Source organism: Danio rerio, chromosome 21 (assembly GCF_052040795.2).
Source record: "Danio rerio strain M-AB ecotype USA chromosome 21, GRCz13ab, whole genome shotgun sequence".
In the NCBI taxonomy this organism is placed as follows: Eukaryota; Metazoa; Chordata; class Actinopteri; order Cypriniformes; family Danionidae; genus Danio; species Danio rerio.
The window spans coordinates 48,544,543-48,563,798 of record NC_141041.1 but is presented as its reverse complement, the minus strand read 5'-3'; the positions used below and the strand labels follow the sequence as shown (position 1 = coordinate 48,563,798).

General features: G+C 35.3%; 2 protein-coding genes across 13 annotated transcripts in view; both read right to left on the bottom strand.

The window, feature by feature from the left end:
* Window positions 1–11,119, bottom strand: part of shroom1 (shroom family member 1) — a 65,677-nt gene extending 54,558 nt beyond the window's left edge. For both annotated transcript variants that reach the window (XR_015520660.1, XM_087301871.1), the window contains exon 1: window positions 10,979–11,119. The gene's annotated coding sequence lies outside the window, so the exon portion shown is untranslated. The remainder of the gene's footprint in view (window positions 1–10,978) is intronic.
* A 5,280-nt stretch (window positions 11,120–16,399) lies between these two features.
* aff4 (ALF transcription elongation factor 4) overlaps window positions 16,400–19,256 on the bottom strand; it is a 74,912-nt gene continuing 72,055 nt past the window's right edge. For all 11 annotated transcript variants that reach the window (XM_087301874.1, XM_087301878.1, XM_087301885.1 and 8 more), the window contains one exon: window positions 16,400–17,941. In XM_087301874.1, the coding sequence (XP_087158000.1) occupies window positions 17,814–17,941 (128 nt within the window). In that variant the 3' untranslated portion in view covers window positions 16,400–17,813. The remainder of the gene's footprint in view (window positions 17,942–19,256) is intronic.

Below are 19,256 nucleotides of genomic sequence, written 5' to 3'. Positions count from 1 at the left end.
TCAACAGACTGTCAGACGTTTCATTGTGGAGCGGTGGGTTTTTGTCACGCTCGATCACTCAGAGACGCAGAACGTCAAGATTGGACAGAAATTCCTCCGAGCCTAAGGCGTCTGGATCACGCTGGTTCCTCTTTATGAGTTACACAGCTCACGAAGACAGCACTCTCATTTAATGAATTACAGACAGCCCACATGATCGCAAATAATGACAGGAGGAGGGAAATGAAATCCGGAGAGATTACAAGGAGAGTTCATGCAAAAATGGAAATTCTGTCATCATTTACTTGTTCCAAACCACTTTCATCTGTTGAACACAAAAGAAGAGCTTCTGAAGAAATCTGTAACAATCGACTTCCATAGTATTTGTTTTTCCTGCTATGTCAATGGTTACGGGTTTTTAGCTTTCTTCAAAATATCTTCTTTTGTTTAACAGAAGAAACTCAGAGGTTGGAACCATTAGGTCAGTAAATAGTGAGTAAATGTTTATTTATTGTGTGAACTATGCCTTTAAAGGTGCTGTATGTAAGTTTTTGCGTCTTGTAAAGCATAAAAATACCATAATATGTTTGCAGATATTTAATAAACATGATAAGCGAACATTTTTGGTTTTCTAAAAAAACATTGCTGAAGTCAGATATTCTGCCTTGAAAATGTGCGTTACTTTTGAAATTGTGCCAGAACGTCTGTCTTTTTTTTTTAGCATTTAACCCGCCAATGCCAGTTTAGCCAATTATATTTCAGCATCTCGGGTTGCCTTAGTGGAAAACATCGTATTTCATTGGTTCAGTCAGAAAGGCTCTCAAAGCAGGCGTCCGTGACCGAAATGCGACCTCTGGTGGTCAGTAGCAGCCTCAGAAATGAGACGCAGATTCAGAGTTCCACATGAGGTGGTTATTATTTAGCAAATAATATAAATATTACGAACGTAAACATTAGGTGAGCAGGTTATATAGTAAACCTGTGTCCTAACAACACGCTACATGATGAAGTTTGCAGTGATATGCAATTTGGCTGTTTGCACCAGACGAAACACGACAGAAATATAAATACCGCCATTCGGAAGCACAGAAAATGCACACACTCAAAAAAGGGGAATCTTTATAATCTAATTCGGTGGTTCTCAAACTTTTTTCATCAAGTACCACCCTCAGAACAAAATTCTTTCTTCAAGTACCACCAAAATGAGCAATATTGAAATACAGTAGCGTAGTATGCCCAGTAAAGCAGCTACAAGTCTGCACAGTTTAAAAAAACATGGCATATTACCTCAGAAATATAGGCTATATGTCATATATGGCATATTATACACATAATTTTTTATAAATTTTTAAATATATGTAGCATGTACATGATATTTGTCATTCCTCCGTGTACCACTAGAAGGAAGCCCGCGTACCACTAGTGGTACACGTACCACACTTTGAGAACCACTGACCTAATTAATACATATTAAACCTCTTTAACATTACTAAATGTAGATGCTGAATCACTGATATGTGTTGGCTTGTACTGAGACTCAATTCTAAAGTTCAATTTCAGACAGTTTATTTTATTTTCAAGATCTGAGGTGAACTATCTGCTGCTGCTTTCAGTAGTATGGCAATAAGCGTCACGTAAAAAGGCATTCAAACTCACATTATTGGCATTTAACACTGAATAACGCACATGAGGTGTACCTGGGCTGATCATTGATCATTGTTTTCTGTTGTTTAGCTGCAAGAAATAGAAGCCATTTCCTAATATAACATTTTCAGATGTTAGTTAGGACAAAAGCTACTATTGATCTGGTGACTGTCGCTTTAAATTCAACTGAGATTGTGCTCTTTTCAAAAGAGGGCGGAGCTACAAACGCCTGTGTGTCCGTATAATGGCAGAATCAAGACTCTAATGGCAAACGGCCACTTCTCACTCAGGGCTGTTTATGCTAATGAGAAAGAGATTAGGTGCGTTCGACATGAAGCACAGCTGCAGCCGGTGATCAACGAGATTAGCCGAGCGCAGGCGGGGGCGGAGTTGAAAACGGAGCCTCAAGCCGGACAGCTGGACACTTCGGGACTCGAAGTTAGTGCATCACATGGCGTCATCATAATTTTTTATTTATTTTTATTTATAACAACAGAACATTTACAAATAAAACAGAACACAGTCTCTACAAACTATAGTTCCTTTTTAAACAATAAGAGACGATTATGAATATATAAAATATATAACAATGAGAGAAATAAGGGGAAATGAGAGGTTAATGTAAACATAAAAACAAACAGGTCTATTAAATACAAAGCAATAAGCACAAATTCTAGGAGTTTAAACATCACTCATTAGGCTAATACTTTTTGTTTGAAAATGCTATAAAGGGTTTTACATTTATGTACATTTATAGATGTAAAACGCAAAACAAGGTGTTTTGATTAAGTCTTAATAAATGAGATTATTTTGGATAATGAAAGCACTTTCAAAAAAAGCACTTTAATACAAAAAGATTAAACAAAAGATAAAATAAGTGAGCTACACTTTAAGCAGATGTTTCCCAGAAAGAGCAGGTATAAACGGCTAGACAGGAAATAAAAAATATTAAATATATATTTATAATATAATCATGTAAATCATTTTATAATTATTTAATAAAATAGTTCTTTAACCTTATTTGTAAAGAAAGCTTTAAGGTGGCAGGATCAATGATGATGATTATTTTATTTAAAAAAGTCTGTAAGACTTATTTGAGTTCATATTAAGGTTATTCACTAAAATATATCATTTAAATCGTTCATGGAGATAATAATTATAATAATAATAATTTTTATTTATATAGTGCCTTTCCAGAGCTCAAGGACACTTTACAAGGAATGCATCAAAAAGATAAACAAACATACATGAGGTCAAATATAACAAACTTGAATAACACAAACAAGACCTAAGAGACATATGAGCAGGATAGTGGTGGATCAGATTAAGTGGTCAGTTTGGTAGATCAGATGCAAAGCATTCAGAAAATAAGTGAGTCTTAAGTAAGGATTTGAATTCAGAGATATTATTAGCAGAGCGGAGTGAGTGTGGTAGAGAGTTCCAGAGTTTTGGTGCAATAACACTAAATGATCTGCCCCCCATTGAAGAGAGGCGATACCGAGGGACAGCAAGAAGGCCAGAGTCAGCAGACCGTAAAGAGCGAGTTGGGGTGTAGGGGACAAGCATGTTGCAGAGATAGGAGGGTGCAAGGTTATTTATGGATCTAAATGCAAGGAGGAGAATTTTGAATTTAATCCGGTATGCAACCGGGAGCCAATGAAGATCATACAAGATTGGGGTTATGTGAGCCGAACGTTTGGTATGAGTGAGTATTCTAGCTGCAGAGTTTTGAATATACTGTAATCTAGAGATGAGGCTGGCAGGCAGGCCAATGAAAAGAGCATTACAGTAGTCGATGCGTGAGGAGACAAAAGCATGGATGACGGTCTCAGCATCCTTGCTACTGATGAAGGGACGCAGTTGTGAAATGCGACGTAAGTGAAAGAATGCAGATTTGGTGACATATTTAATGTGTGACTGAAAAGAGATGAATGCAGTAAATAGTCTGTATAAAAAAAGTAAAAAATTAACCTGTGCAAACAAGCTAACCTTTATAACCAGATTATTTAACAAAAGATGATCACTGCAGTAAAATATTTGTAGTCTTTTAAAAAACAAAATGTGTGCAGGATAGAGAGGGTGTGAAAAGTGAATTGTTTGTTTTGAAACTTTTAAATCGAAATTTGTCCAATAATAAACCCGAAAAACACACGTGTTTATTGTCATGTGGTGAACTCGGCCAATCGTGTAATTTTGGTGTCGTCATCAGAGCTCCTGCAGTTGCTCTTCAGAAGCTGCACGCTCTGAGTCTGCCGTCTGATCTCGGAGCGCTGACGCGGTACTTTGATGCCACATGTGACAGTCACGTGGCGTCGGCGCAGCATCAATCCGGACAAGATTTCTAACCTGCATGCACCGCTTTAAGACAGATTTCGATCGATCTGCACAGCGCCGCATAAGTCGAACGCACCTATAATCGCCAGTAGGCGGGGCTTTCCCCCTCTGATGACACGTACAAGAGAGAATGTCAATCAAAGTGTTTCTGCAGACTGTTTCTATAAAGTCGGATTATAACCAATAGAATTAATAAGTTTCTACCAATACTGGCTGTATATATTCACACACTGATGCTCCACAACTGTGTTGAAACCCCTTATATAGGTGATATTTGCATAATAGCTCCCTTTTAAGTGATGATAAGCTCAAAGGTAAATAAGACTGTAGCTTTTTCTGCAACACATTATCCTTTAGTCCTGACCGTGACAGGCTGGACACTTGCATAGAAGTACATGTATTTGCATAGAGGTATAAGTATGTCACTGAACCAAATGTAAGTCAGCTTCATCGCAACTCGAATGATCATTAATGCAAAAGTTTCAGAAATAATTTACTACACGCTTTTCCATATAACACAACTTCCTCAAAACATAATACTGAATACATTGTTGGTTATTAAATAACTTTTAGCAGCCCAAACATGCAGCTCTCAAAGTGTACTGCAAACTGTTTGACGATACTAATGACAAGACAAGGCTCAGGTGTCTTTGCAGCATATTGGTTTACCATCCTCATGCCTGTCTCACATCTGCCTCCCCCATGATGGCATTTTTAATGGTGTTAACAGACCTATATCGCGGACTACACATCGCATTCACAAAACCAGAACAACAATCAACTTTAAGCATCGAAAACACTCCATTTTAAGATTTTAACGTTTAACACCAATGTCAAACCCAGCCGTTAAAGTTGATTTAATAGACACACAAGTGTGTCGCCTGGATAAACCAGTTTGCATTGAGGATGTGCAGAACGTTAAAGCAACACCCAAACAATAAATGATTGTCTTCAACGGCACACAAATGATTAATGCCAAGCCCTGAGCTCATCCGGATTCCTCAAGTTATGCAAGTGATACTGTATTTCACAGGGAGCATAGCTGCACCTGTCACACACAAACACACTAGTATTTTTTATTTCGGCTAGAGTAAAAGCAGTTTTTATTTTTTAAAACAATTTTAGGGTCAATATTATTAGACCCCTTGAGCAATATTTGTTTTCGGTTGTCTAAAGAACAAACGACTAAATTAAATTGATTTACTGGTATTTATTTAACACAGTTCCTGACATTTTTTCAGGGATAACTTAATTGTTTTATGTTCAGTCCATTTAAATTTGTCAAAACCATTTTACTAAACTGATTTGTGTTGGGACAACATGAATGCATTGTGTGGAACCCTAATTTTTTTAAACTTTTTTTTACTGAAGAAAATGAGGTCTGCAAAATTGTGGCAAACAATTTATGTTGAATTTAAACAAACAAATAAAATTTAGCAATGTTCAACTTAATTTGTTAGTTTAAATTCAGCCCAAATTAATAAAAAAAAAAAGAAGAAGTAAATCTAAAGAATCATCTTTCCCAGAGATGGGTTGCGGCTGGAAGGGCATCTGCTGCGTAAAAACTTGCTGGATAAGTTGGCGGTTCATTCCGCTGTGGCGACCCCAGATTAATTAAGGGACTAAGCCGAAAAGAAAATGAATGGATAAAGAATCATCTTTAAAAAAAATTTTCAGTGTATGCAACCATGGACAGCATATTTGTTTGTTGTTAAATAGCGACACGATTACTGACTTTAATGTAAACCATGATACATTTTCTGATGGGTTTCAAATTTTCATCATCATTAAAACCATGATTGATTATCGCGATCTTTAAAACTCGTGATAAACCTTGTAACATTGCAATTTGCTGTTATGTAAATGTATATTAATATAGACAACTCAGTTAAAAGAATGTTACATTCCTTTTATTTAAAGTGTGTGCTGGAGATTACTGAGAGTATTACTTGGCAAAATTAATTTGCAAGTCAAATCGCAATATCATTCACCCAAAAAGAAAAAAGAAAAAAATTCGTTAATTTTTCTTCAGCTTAGTCTATTCATTAGGGGTCGCCACGGTGGAACGAACCGCTAACTTATCCAGCATATGTTTTACACAGCAGATGCCCTTCCAGCTGCAACCCATTACTGGGAAACACCCACACTGTAAACCCTAAGAAGTTGAGACTCCTCAAACGAACTGAGGGAATCACTTTCCTCAAATCATTTGAGTAATGGGAAATCGGCAACTTACCAAATAATTATTATTAAAAATAATAAAAAGAAGATTTTAACCCTTTTTGTTTTAAATAGAAAAAAAGATGATTGATTGGTTTTCTTTTTGTCGGCAGGGTTGCTCGACGTACCTGATATAAGCATTATTCATTTATTCAGCTTCCTTCGGCTCCCTTTATTCATCAGTGGTCGCCACAGCAGAATGAACTGCCAACTTATCCAGCATATGTTTTACACAGTGGGTGCCCTTCCAGCTGCAACCCAAATCCGGAAAACACCAAAACACACTCATACAATACAGACAATTTAGTTAATCAATTCCCCTATAGTGCATGTGTTTGGACTGTGGGGGAAACCGGAGCACGCGAACACGGGGAAACATGCAAACTCCACACAGAAATGGGGCCAAGCCGGGACTCAAACCATGACCTTCATGCTACGAGATGACAGTGCTAACCATTGAGCCACCATGTCACCCCGATATAAGCATTATGTTTTTTTTTTTATAAATTTATTATTTTTTTATAAAATTATTATAATTAAAATTATTTAAAATTATAAAATTATTAAATTTTGATACATATACATTTTTTTATTATATGTATTTTTTCCCTTTTAACTTAATTGTTGCAGAATAGTTCTGACAGTATCGAAAATGGTATCGAATATTGATCATTTCCAAGGTATCAAAGTTGGAAATTCCAGTATGATGACAACACTACTTGTGAAACTTTTTAAACAAAACTCGGACAATATTCAGGATTGTTTATCCGTGACTGAAGTTTGGTCACTATAATTACATTATATTTTCATATATCACTTTAACACTATTGTTGTACGACAGCAAAATTTCTAAAAATGCTGTGTGGGAATTTTCTGAAGGTGTGTCTCTCTGCTGTTGTGTTTTCATCCATCTTGTGCGCTATGCTTTTCTTAGAAAGTGAAGCCTTACAGAGAACACGCAGAGGCCGTTTTCAACCCAATGCATCTGATAGGGTTTCAGCAACTGGACCAAATGCTGGTATCTGGTTCCTCTGAACAATGCATAGCACAGCCGTCACATTTTCACCACTCACCTTTCATCTGGCGCATATTAAAAGCCAAAAGGCACAACGAATAATTCATATAAACCAGATTATGGCCAATCTGATACACTAAGAAATAAATATATAAAATATAACAGTATTGCTGGCTTATTCATCATTTTTGGGAGACAATACATTCAATATATTCTAAATACTTGTTTCAAATGACTACTTACCAATAAAAATCACTTTGATGAACTGCAGAGTTACATTTTGAAATCGAAAATTGCTGGAAAATGCTATTTAAAGGTATAAATAAAAGGAAAAATTCAGAATATTCAGAATATAGAGTCAAGCAAATGTTATTCACCAGATATTTCACAGTATTTTTTTACAAAAACAAGTAATACAACAAAACTTAAGAATGACACTGTGCAAAAATACACTCTAAATTCACATTAAAGCTGAAAAAATACAACTAGCTGATTTCTAATTTAAAGAATTCTTTACATACTAACTCTCAAACACTAGAACACTAAAGGCAAGTTTATTTTGCAAAAAGGTGATGTTCTTTCTCAGTATTTTTGTTTTGTTTTCCAGTTATTAAATCAAAAGACAAACCAAAGTAAACATTAAACTTAATAAACAATGCTAAATGACATGAGATGCGTCCCAAACGGCACACTATACACTATGCACTTATGCAGTATGTACTTATACACTTACACACTCAACAGTACAGTAGGCCCTATACGCATGCAGTGCCTTCCCAAATGCAACACTAGTGGGTTTTTTACTAAGCGGAAATTCAAACCGTTTCCCAGATGACGTTTGCCAAATAAGTGACCAAACTACCAAATAAAACCTGCCATGACTAAAACCGTATTCACCATCGGGAGGCGCTATAATCCCTCTCGTAGGAGAATACTGCTTTTACAATCTACAATAAATAAAGTTATCCAACATGTGTGCCCGATAGCTCCGCCCCTCCCGCTACGTGAGTAAAGCTGTGGTCGTTGAGTGGGTTGTTGCTAGAGAGGATATGGTTGCGGCCGGAAGATAATGAGAATTGTTTATATTATTTATTATATTCCCATTTATTGTATTTTATTAATGCCTACCCCAAGCACAACCCTAATCCCAACCGTCACTGTAACGTAAACACAGTAGCTATACCGAGTATTATTGATGCTATCTATTTAATTACCCAATAAATAGTATTTGTTAACGCCTAACCCCACCCCAACCCTAAACCCGACCGTCACAGTAACGTAAAAACAGTTGTACCGAGTATTATTTAGGTTATCTATTAAATTACCCAATAAATTGTATTTGTTAACGCCTACCCCCACCCCAACCCTAAATCCAACCATCACGGTAACGTAAAAACAGTAGCTGTACGAAGAATTATGTTATCTATTAAATTACCAAACAAATTGTATTTGTTGACGCCTACCCCTAACCGAACCCTAAACCCAACCGTCACAGTAACGTAAAAACAGTAGCTGTACTGAGTATTATTTATGCTATCTATTAAATTACCCAATAAATTGTATTTGTTAACGCCTACCCCCACCCAAAACCCTAAACCCAACCCTCACAGTAACGTAAAACAGTAGCTGTACAGAGTATTATTTATGTTATCTATTAAATTACCAAACAAATTGTATTTGTTAACGCCTACCCCCAACCGAACCCTAAACCCAACCGTCACAGTAACGTAAAAACAGTAGTTGTACCGAGTATTATTTATCTATTAAATTACATAATAAACAGTATTTTTAACGCCTACCCCCACCGAAACCCTAAACCCAACCCTCACAGTAACGTAAAAACAGTAGCTGTACCGAGTATTATTTATGCTATGTATTAAATTACCAAAAAATTGTATTCGTTAACGCCTACCCCCACCCCAACCAACACAGTAACGTAAAAAGCGTAGTTGTACAGAGTATTATTTATGCTATCTATAAAATTACCCAACAAATAGTATTTGCTAACGTCTACCCCCATCCCAACCCTAAATATTAAATTATATAAAATATTAATTATTGTTATACACTGTCATAAAAAATGCTGCTATATTACTGTTCATATCGCACTTCCAGTTGTCCGCGTATCCAATCTAGACTTTACTCGTTGAGTGCGTGAAGTGTCCAACATTTCACACTTCATTTTACTGGTTAAATAAGTGCATCATCCTGGTAATTAAAGTGCATTTTTTTTCAGTGTGAATGCACCATTTACACTATTTATACTACAAAATGGCGTAGAATAGTGCGTAAGTATGCAATTTGGGATGCACCTATTGCATGGTTTTCATAAGTTTATAGTTAAAACTAAAATATTTAACAAAAAAAAAAATTGTACAGCAGTGACAGATTATTTTAAGCATGTCGAGTGTGTGAACTAGCGACATTGAGTTGAGAAATGCAATCCAAAAATGTTTTGCTTGGTGGGGCAGTAAAGGGTTAAGACCTTTTACAAGTTGCACCAAAAGCCTTTAAAAACTTTAAATGAAAAACATCCTGCATTGATTAGCTCGTTAAAAACGTAGGACTTTTTTCAAGCACTCACAAGAAACCATGTCCTAAAAACAGATTTCATATGTAACTTCATAAGTGACTCAGAGGTGTTTTTGTTTTATTATATTATACAGGATCTGTTCTGCGTGATTACCTCTTGCTGGACAAAGTCCTCCAACATAATGCACTTCAGTACAAAAAAACCCTCTTGTGTAATGGCGTTACAATTTCAGCAGTATAATTACAATTACACACACACACATATTGAGGTAAAGTTGGTTTTACATTCACATATTCAGACTTTCTCCTTAATAACATAATTTTCAGAAAGTAAGTCAATTCTAAATTCCAAAGATTATTAAAAGTACAACATTGTTCAGTCAAATAGATAGTGCTAATGTTATTTTCAGTCATATTTACATGCGATTTCAGACTTAATATTTTAAAGTACCATGGTAAACAATGTAAGTAGCATGTCAGAAGATGTCACTGAACTAATCAGTAATATCTCAATCATGAATTGTTTGATGATGGTGGTGTTGAGGTAAAGTTGGTGTTATATTCACACATCCAGACTTTCTTCTTAATAATATCATTTCAGAAAAGTAAGCAACTTCTAAATAGTGAAATCTTATTAGCAGCCAATGACATACATTGATCAAAGTGAATTAAATAATTGGGCTAAAGTTAGTTTTGTGTTCGCACATTTGTTCATGTTTGACCAATGGCAAAAGTACAACATTGTTCAGTGCTAATGTTATTTACAAGTTATACTTGCATGCGATTTTGCACCGAATATTCAAAGTACCATGGTAAACAATGCATGTAGCGTGTCACAAGTTGTCACTGAACGAATGGGCGAATATAAAACAAACTTTACCTCAATTAACATATTCACTGTTTACCAGACATGCTTTCATACACGGTAAAGTTGGTTTTATATTCGTACATTCGTTCAGTGACAGCTTGTGACACGCTCCCAGCATTGTTTACCATGGTACTTTGAATATTGCGGTGTGAAATCGCACGTAAATATGACTTAAATACAACATTGGCACTATTTAATTTTCATTATTATTTCCCTAATTGGAATTTACATAGAATACTCATCTAAAATGACATTATTAGGGAGAAAGTCCGAATTTGAGGATATAAAATCAACTTCACCTCAACTTCATCCACCTGTCGCTGAAAGCCGTTGACCGAAACTATCATATTTACACAGCGATACCAGTATTTTAACGGGTGTTTTACCTGCAGGCTCTGTCAGGCTGTATCCCCGCTTCTCTGCACCATTTGCACGCGTTTCATCACAACTGCTGCTGTATTTTAACACCAAAAACTGAATCTCCTGAACAAAACTCCGTGCGGTTTCTGGCAAACTGAAACCGCTCTGTTTGACCGACTCTCAGGGCTGGTGATGAGCGAGAGGGGGCGGGGTCATTGAGGGGGGCGGGGTTATGGAAGGGGCGGGCGATAGACACTTTTTTTTGGGCGATAGACACTCATTAAAAGTGGTTAGGTAAGTGATGATGAGTGTTCATTATTTATTTAATGTTTATGATCTGTTGGATGTAAACACGTAAAGATGGAGTTTAGAATATAACGCTGAATGCTCTATTAAAGGTTTCTAAAGAAAAAAGTCAAGAAGTGGTCCTTAAATGTTTGTGTCTGAACCAGGGTTGCCAGATTTTCACTCCAACGGCAGTCAGAAAAAGTCCAAAACTGGAATAATGCCAAATAATACCTTTGAAGGACAAAAGCTGTAAATAAATAAATTAATAAAGATAGATAGATAGATAGATAGATAGATAGATAGATAGATAGATAGATAGATAGATAGATAGACAAACAGGCAGGCAGGTAGAAAGACAGTCAGACAGAAAGAAAGATACAAATAGATAAATAAACAATATAATTTATTAGACTCAATAACACAAATATATTCAATTTTTATTCATTTTAAACCTAAAATATTGTTCTTTTTTCTTTAATTTATCATTTTTCATTTATATTTTTGTTTCCGTTCAACTTTTCTGTTTTATACATTTATTTTTCCAGTTATTTTATTTACTTTCTAAACCACACTTATTTATTTCCATGTTTATTTCTGTGTCTATTTCTGCATTCGTTTATTTGTGCACTGAAGCAAACATAAATGAATATGTAAATAAATAAATATAAAATAAACAAATAATTATATATATATAAATGGAGAATAAAATAATAAATAAAAATATAACCAAAGAAAACTACATAAAGGAAATTAGTTCATACAAGATTACATTAAATTGAAATACAGTGCATTTGGTTACTTCATTGATTTGTCTATTGTTACATTTATTATCATTTTTTAATGCACACACACAGGTATATTATTATAAATATGATTAATAAAGGGTGTCACGGTGGTGCAGTGGGTAGCATGATCACCTCACACCAAGAAGGTTGCTGGTTCGAGTCCCAGCTGGTTCAGTTGGCTTTTCTGTGTGGAGTTTGCATGTTCTCCCTGTGTTGACGTGGGTTTCCTCCGGGTGCCCCGGTTTCCCCCAGTCCAAACACATGCGCTTTGAGTGAATTAAATATGGTTTAGTGTACAAGAGTGTGTGATTGTGGGGGTGTATGGGTGTTTCCCAGTAATGGGTTGCCGTCGGAGGGCATCCCAGGGCAAAAGAAAGAATAATCTCAGACTGGTTTCTTGAACATGACGATGAGTTCACTGTACTCAAATGGCCTCCACAGTAGCAACAACTCAATCCAATAGAGCCCCTTTGGGATGTGGTGGAACGGGAGATTGGCATCATGGATGTGCAGCCGAAAAATCTGCAGCAACTGCGTGATGCTATCATGTCAATGTGGAGCAAAATCTCTGAGGAATATTTCCAGTACCTTGTTGAATCTCTGCCATGAAGGATTAAGGCAGTTCTGAAGGCAAAAGAGGGTCCAACCCGGTAATAGTAGGTGTACCTAATAAAGTGGCCGGTGAGTGTTTTTTTTTTTTTTTTTTATTCCTTTACAAATTCATATCTTTTTTTTGTACTCTGAATTATGATGGAAACATTATATCTTCTTGCATATTATTTCCTTAAACTTATTTAAACAATACACTAAACACTTATGCTTTAAATACATTTGATTTGATCATTTTTTTGGCCTCAAAACCTCAAATCTGTATTACACTCTCAAAAACAAATTCAAAGAAACTCAAACGGGATTCAATTTTGTAATCATATAGATTTTATTTTCAATACAGCAAAATACAAAGATGATTCGCAACAGACTGAGAAAATCCATTAGTAATACTCACTTCACCAAAAAAGAAAAGAAAGAAAACAAACAAAAAAACAAAACAAAAGTCTTTAAGTTATTACAAGTTTGGATAATCAAGACTCATAAGAGTATGTTTAAATCATATTGCATCCATATACGAATATATATATATATATATATATATATATATATATATATATATATATATATATATATATATATATATATATATATATGTGTAGATTTCATTTAGTCAATCTCATCTCAATACTTTTGAAAACTAAACCGATCTCATACTGCTTGCCAATGATTGTTTTGCGTTCACTAGAAAATGAGTACTACACACAGACACCTACAAGTCCCTCTGTCGTGATCATTTCATTTCGAGCCAATCAAAGCGTCTCCTGGAGGACAGAGAAAGCACGGGGAATTACGAACGTACAGTGTTCTGTTGAAAACCAAAAGATCCTCAGTAACGAAAGTGTGCATTTAATATATTCACATTCTATATACAATTAATACAAATGTTAAATCGTTGTAAAAATTTACCCTAAAAGAGATTTTCATATGTACATCTGTACAGTTTAGTATTTAAATAGAAACATGCGAGTGTTATTTGATCAGAAAGGTAAATGGAGAAAATTAAAGATGGATTTCCAATCGACTCGAACTCGAAAACAAACAAAAATGGTGAAAACTGAAACGAAAGCACATCAAGAAGCAACAAAAGGCCATTGGAATATCATTTTAACAACTCAATTTTTCATATGCAGTTGCTTTATGATCAATATAGTTATTAGTGTGAATTAATTAGCATAATTAAAGAGTTGGTTCATCCCAATTTGTACTTAATGTACTGTATTTAATGTAATGTTTATTTCCTCGCCCTCGGGTCATTCAAAATGACTTTCGGCACATGAGATACTTTTAGAGTCCAATAATAACACATACAGGCAACACGAAATGAATACATGCGGCTTCTAATGATAATAAAATGAACATTATTTATGAACGTTATCCAAACTGTTGTGTGTTTCTGAGTGCGAGTGTGAAATTTCTGTGGGAAAACTACTATTTAATTTACAAACAGACAGGAAAATGTGTGGTTTTGTTCATGGACATGATATCTGTGCTTATAATGAATGCTGAAACCCATTATAAGAGTGAGATTACGTCCCGGTGCACCATTGGAGTACGTAGATTTGATTTTTAAGGTTTTGACAAGACTTAAAGGTAATGATGCTGTAACTAGTGTTCAGTTGCTCTTCATTAAAGGGGTAGTTCAGCCCAAAACGAAAATGCACTCATTTACTTGCATTCAATTGCTTCTAAACTTCTTTCTTCAGGTGAACACAAAAGAAGATATTCGGAAGAATGTTGAGAGAAAAATGCAGCCTATGCTATTCATGGTTGGAACTTTTTACAGCACTCTTCAGTATGTCTTCCTTTGTGTTCAGCAGAAGAAGCTCAAACAGGTTTTAAACAAGTGGAGAACGAGGAAATGATGGAAACGTTCATTTTCTTGTGTGAACTCTCCCTTTAATTGTGTTTTGCTGTTTGTGTTTTTGACTCAAAACATCACAAACTTGCATTATATGAAACACCATTGACAATAGTTTGACCTAAAAAAATCTCCTTGTAATTTTGGATGGCCGGAGGGCGAGTAAACTCACATGAACTTTTCATTTATGGGTGAACTCTCTCTTTAAAAAGAGAACACTCTGCTTTTTTTAATGGAAAAACACTTGTTTTACAAGTCTCACAGAGTTAAATGAGTCAGTTTTAGCATTTTTGAATCCATTTAGCTGATGTCCGAGTCTGGCGGGAGCACTTTTAGCTTAGCTTAGCATAGATCATTGAATCGGATTGGACCATTAGCATCTTGCCCAAAAATGTCAAAAAACGAATAATTTTCTCATTTAACAGTGTTCTAAGACTGGCAAAAAATGAAAAGTCGCTATTTTCAGCCACTGGTAATGTCAATGCTCCTGCTGCAGCCATGGTACTTGCAGCAAAGTTCCTAGTTCCCATCCATATTGGCCTAGAAATAGAGTAACTTCTCATTTTCCATTGGTAGCACACGATGTAACTCTAGAAGAGTCCAGCTTTAAATATGAAAATTTATTGAATCTCTTTGGTCATTTTTTAGAGCGAGATGTAAATGGTCTAATCTGATTCAATGATCTATGCTAAGCTAAGCTAAAAAGTGCTTCTGCCAGACCCAAAGATCGGCTGAATGGATTTAAAAAATGATTAAACTAAACAGTTTAACTGTGGATGAGATGGAAAACGAGTTTATTTCCACAAAAAGCACTTTTAGCTTAGCTTAGCATAGATCATTGAATCAGATTAGACCATTAGCATCTTGCTCTTAACATTATATAAAAAAGAACAAAAAATAAGAGTTTTGATCATTTTCCTATTTAAATCTTCGACTCTTTTGTAGTTACAAACCGACAAAAAATGTAAAGTTTCTATTTTCAACCACTACATAATAAAAGCCATGGTACAGCAACAAAGTACCTAGTTCATATCCATATCGGTCTAGAAATATAGTAACCTCTTATATTCCATTGGTGTTAGTACATGATGTAACTGTAGAAGAGTTCAAGCCTTAAATAGAAAATGATCAAAAGTCTGGTCATTTCTGAGATGCTAACAGTCTAATCCGATTTTAAGAACTATGCTATGCTAAGCTAAGTTAAAAGTGCTCCCGCCCCTGCCCAAGATTGGCTGAATGTATTCAAAAATGATAAACTCAACAGTTTAAGTGTTGTTGAGATGGAAAATGAGTTATCTTTAAACAAAATGCACTTTTAGCTTAGCATAGATCATTGAATCAGATTAGACCATTAGCATCTTTCTCAAAACATAAAAAAGAGAGTTTTGATCATTTTCCTATTTAAATCTAGACTCTTCTGTAGCTACAGACCGACGGAAAATACAATGTAACAATGTAACTCCAGAAGATGCTAACGGTCTAATCAGATTCAATAATCTATGCTAAGCTAAGCTAAAAGTGCTCTTGCCAAACCCAAAGATCAGCTGATTGGATTAAAAAAAGTTATAAAACTCAGTTTAAGTGTTGTTGAGATGGAAAATGAGTTTATTTCCACACAAAAAGCACTTTTAACTTAGCTTAGCATAGATCATTAAATCAGATTAGACCATTAGCATCTCGCTTAAAACATAAAAAAAGAGAGTTTTGATCATTTTCCTATTTAAATCTAGACTCTTCTGTAGCTACAGACCGACGGAAAAAATGCAATGTAATGATGTAACGCCAGAAGATGCTAACGGTCTAATCCGATTCAATGATCTATGCTAAGCTAAGCTAAAAGTGCCCCCGCCAGACCCAAAGATCGGCTGAATGGATTCAAAAATGATAAAACTCAACAGCTTAACTGTTGTTGAGATCTAAAACGAGTTTATTTCCACAAAAAAAGTGCAGTGTTCCTTTAAGAAACCTCACTCCTATTACAGAATGTTTCTTGACCAATCAAATCTCAAACATTTAATCTGCAAAACAAAGGTCCGATTAATAGTCAAATACTGCGATTCCCATCGACAAGACACCTTGTTTTCAAATGATTACACCGATTAACAAACAAAACAAAAAAAAAGCCAATCAGAGAAAAGACTCTAGTGCAAGAGACGATATGTTTCCAGCATTTCATACACCATGGAGCGCAATCAACTCCGCCCATGGTTTTGGATCAGATCTACACGTATGGACACGAGCCGGTCTGCGCTAAAACGACTGCAATATGTACACACATAGACTGCTATTTGCGACAGAGCACATCATAAATACATCCTTACATGACTGGTTTCCTTTTAAAAAGAACTGCAACACACGGGGGCGACTATGACACTAGAAAAGGCAACCTCAAGACTCACATTAAATATTTAAATATGATATTTTCATATACAATAGAAATACGTCTCTCTCATCTCGTATTGCAACCCTGTATCCATGCCGAAAAAATGCGGAAAACTTGGATTTATGCGTTTATATCTAAATAAAAATCTATATCTGGCCGAGCGCGTCATCCGCGGTAATAAAATACTCCTGCGCTTTTAATACCAGAAGAGAAAGTGACACCGATGCGAGCGCTACATTTCCTTTAGAAAAGAATGAGAATAAAATAAAATCGTGGCCTGGGTGTTTGCGGTAGTGACGAATACAGATATATGGCCAAAAGCGAACACGGTAATGCCTTGATATGGTGCCGAACAGTCTTTTGGTCTGACCAAACAAACAAACAAAAAACAAGCCTCAGATGTTCGTTTTTCAAGCCTTTGGCGATCCACACCCACACTTAAACCTTCCTCGATGTGTACTTCAAGATATTGTGTCTCTTAGTTTCCTGTATATCAAATACAAGGCACAATAAAACTGATAAAAAGGAGAGAAAACCTCAATTTTAAAGCACCTTTGGTAAAAGGGAGGTACTTTGGTTAAAAGAAAAGCGCCATAAACATCCAATTATTATCCTTGTTTGCTTACAGCCAGCAAAAAGAAGTCAAAAGTACGAAACAAGGCTTCTTACACCAAAACAAACAAGCCGATGATATGATCAGGACGCAGTGTGTGGATGTGTGGTTGAGTAAGCCGCCTCCCCTTTCATGAATATTCACGAGCGGAGCAGAGAGGGGGGCGGTGGAAGGGGCGGGGCTCTGAGTGTTTTGTATTTTTGGCAAGCTGGTGTAGAAATGAGCACAGTGTCACAGATGTCTGAGGCAGGTCGAGTGTGTGTGTGTGTGTGTGTGAGTGTTTTGCGTAGGCATAGAAGAAGGGGCTACAGGTTAAATCGCTCTACTGGATGAGCTTGGCGTCGAGTCGTAGCCAGTGCAGGCCCTGCCGCGTGAACCGCACCAGGTCAGTCATGCTGCTGGTGTTGAAGATCAGCGGACCCATCGCCTTGTCCAGCTCAGTGAAGAACTCTGTGGGGAAAACAGAAGATTGAGGACGGGATTAAATAAAATAGCACAACAACTAAAGTCCCTAGTATACCTCAAGCTAAAAAATTTAAAAAATAAAATAACTGAAACCGAGACATTTCACACAAAATCTGGCCAAAAGAATTCATTTCTGCATTTAGTAAACAGCTACACAAACTGTTTGGGGGACTTTGTTTTGGTTGTAAACAACTTTAAGCTACTATTGGTCCATGATGATTGCTGAATGTGTTCTAAGCTTAGGAAATAGCACAACAGCCCATTAATATCCAGCTGCAGGCCCGCAGAACCACATTTGTTTTAGGCACACACAATCTAGGCAAACCTTATATGGTTACGACGGATGTTAATGTTATTAACGTCTTTTTGAACATCGTCATCGATATATTTTAATATATAGGGTTAATAAATATTGTACACAATAAACAATAGTGTTTACTTTATTTCACAAATATTGTGATCGAGACGGGCGAATGGGGAGCGTTGTTTCCGATCGCCATTCAATATAATAGACTGAACAGTTTTTATCAGTCATCATAGCTGATCAGTCATTATTATGTGACAATAATAGGCCTATGGCAGATACTCGTTTGCTGGCCTTGCTGAACGATCTAAATTGGACAGGTTTAGTTTATATAATGGATTAATTTATAATGAAGGAAATAATAGCAAGCTAATATAGGCAATAATACATTATATGTAATAAACATCTTTTTACATGTAACAAATGTGTAACACTATATTGATATTTTACTCAAGCGATTTAATAGTGTTTTTTGCTTAACTTTTTAATAACCTTTTAATTAATGATTTCCCACATTTAATACTATAGTAATTTATCGTAGGCAATATATTGTTTTTAAACCAAAATTTAGCAATAGAAAAATTAACTATTAATAATTCATAAAAAATAAATAAATAATTAATTATATATATATATATATATATATATATATATACACACGCACACACACGTATGTATGCATGTATGTATATATATATATATATATATATATATATATATATATATATATATATATATCTTAACAGCTGTGACAGTTTAGTAAAAGATAGTTTATATATAAACTTATAATTATAATCAGATAATCAGTTAAGATAATCAGTTTATAACTATATATATATATATATATATTGTTTAAATGATTTACTATAGTAGGCTAATTTATTTTAATGTGACACATTATTGTTTGCTTTTTATATTTTACAACAAAGTGATTTTAACCAAGAATGATAAGATTAAGATCCTGAATTAGTTTATTACACTTAATCCTACAATTGG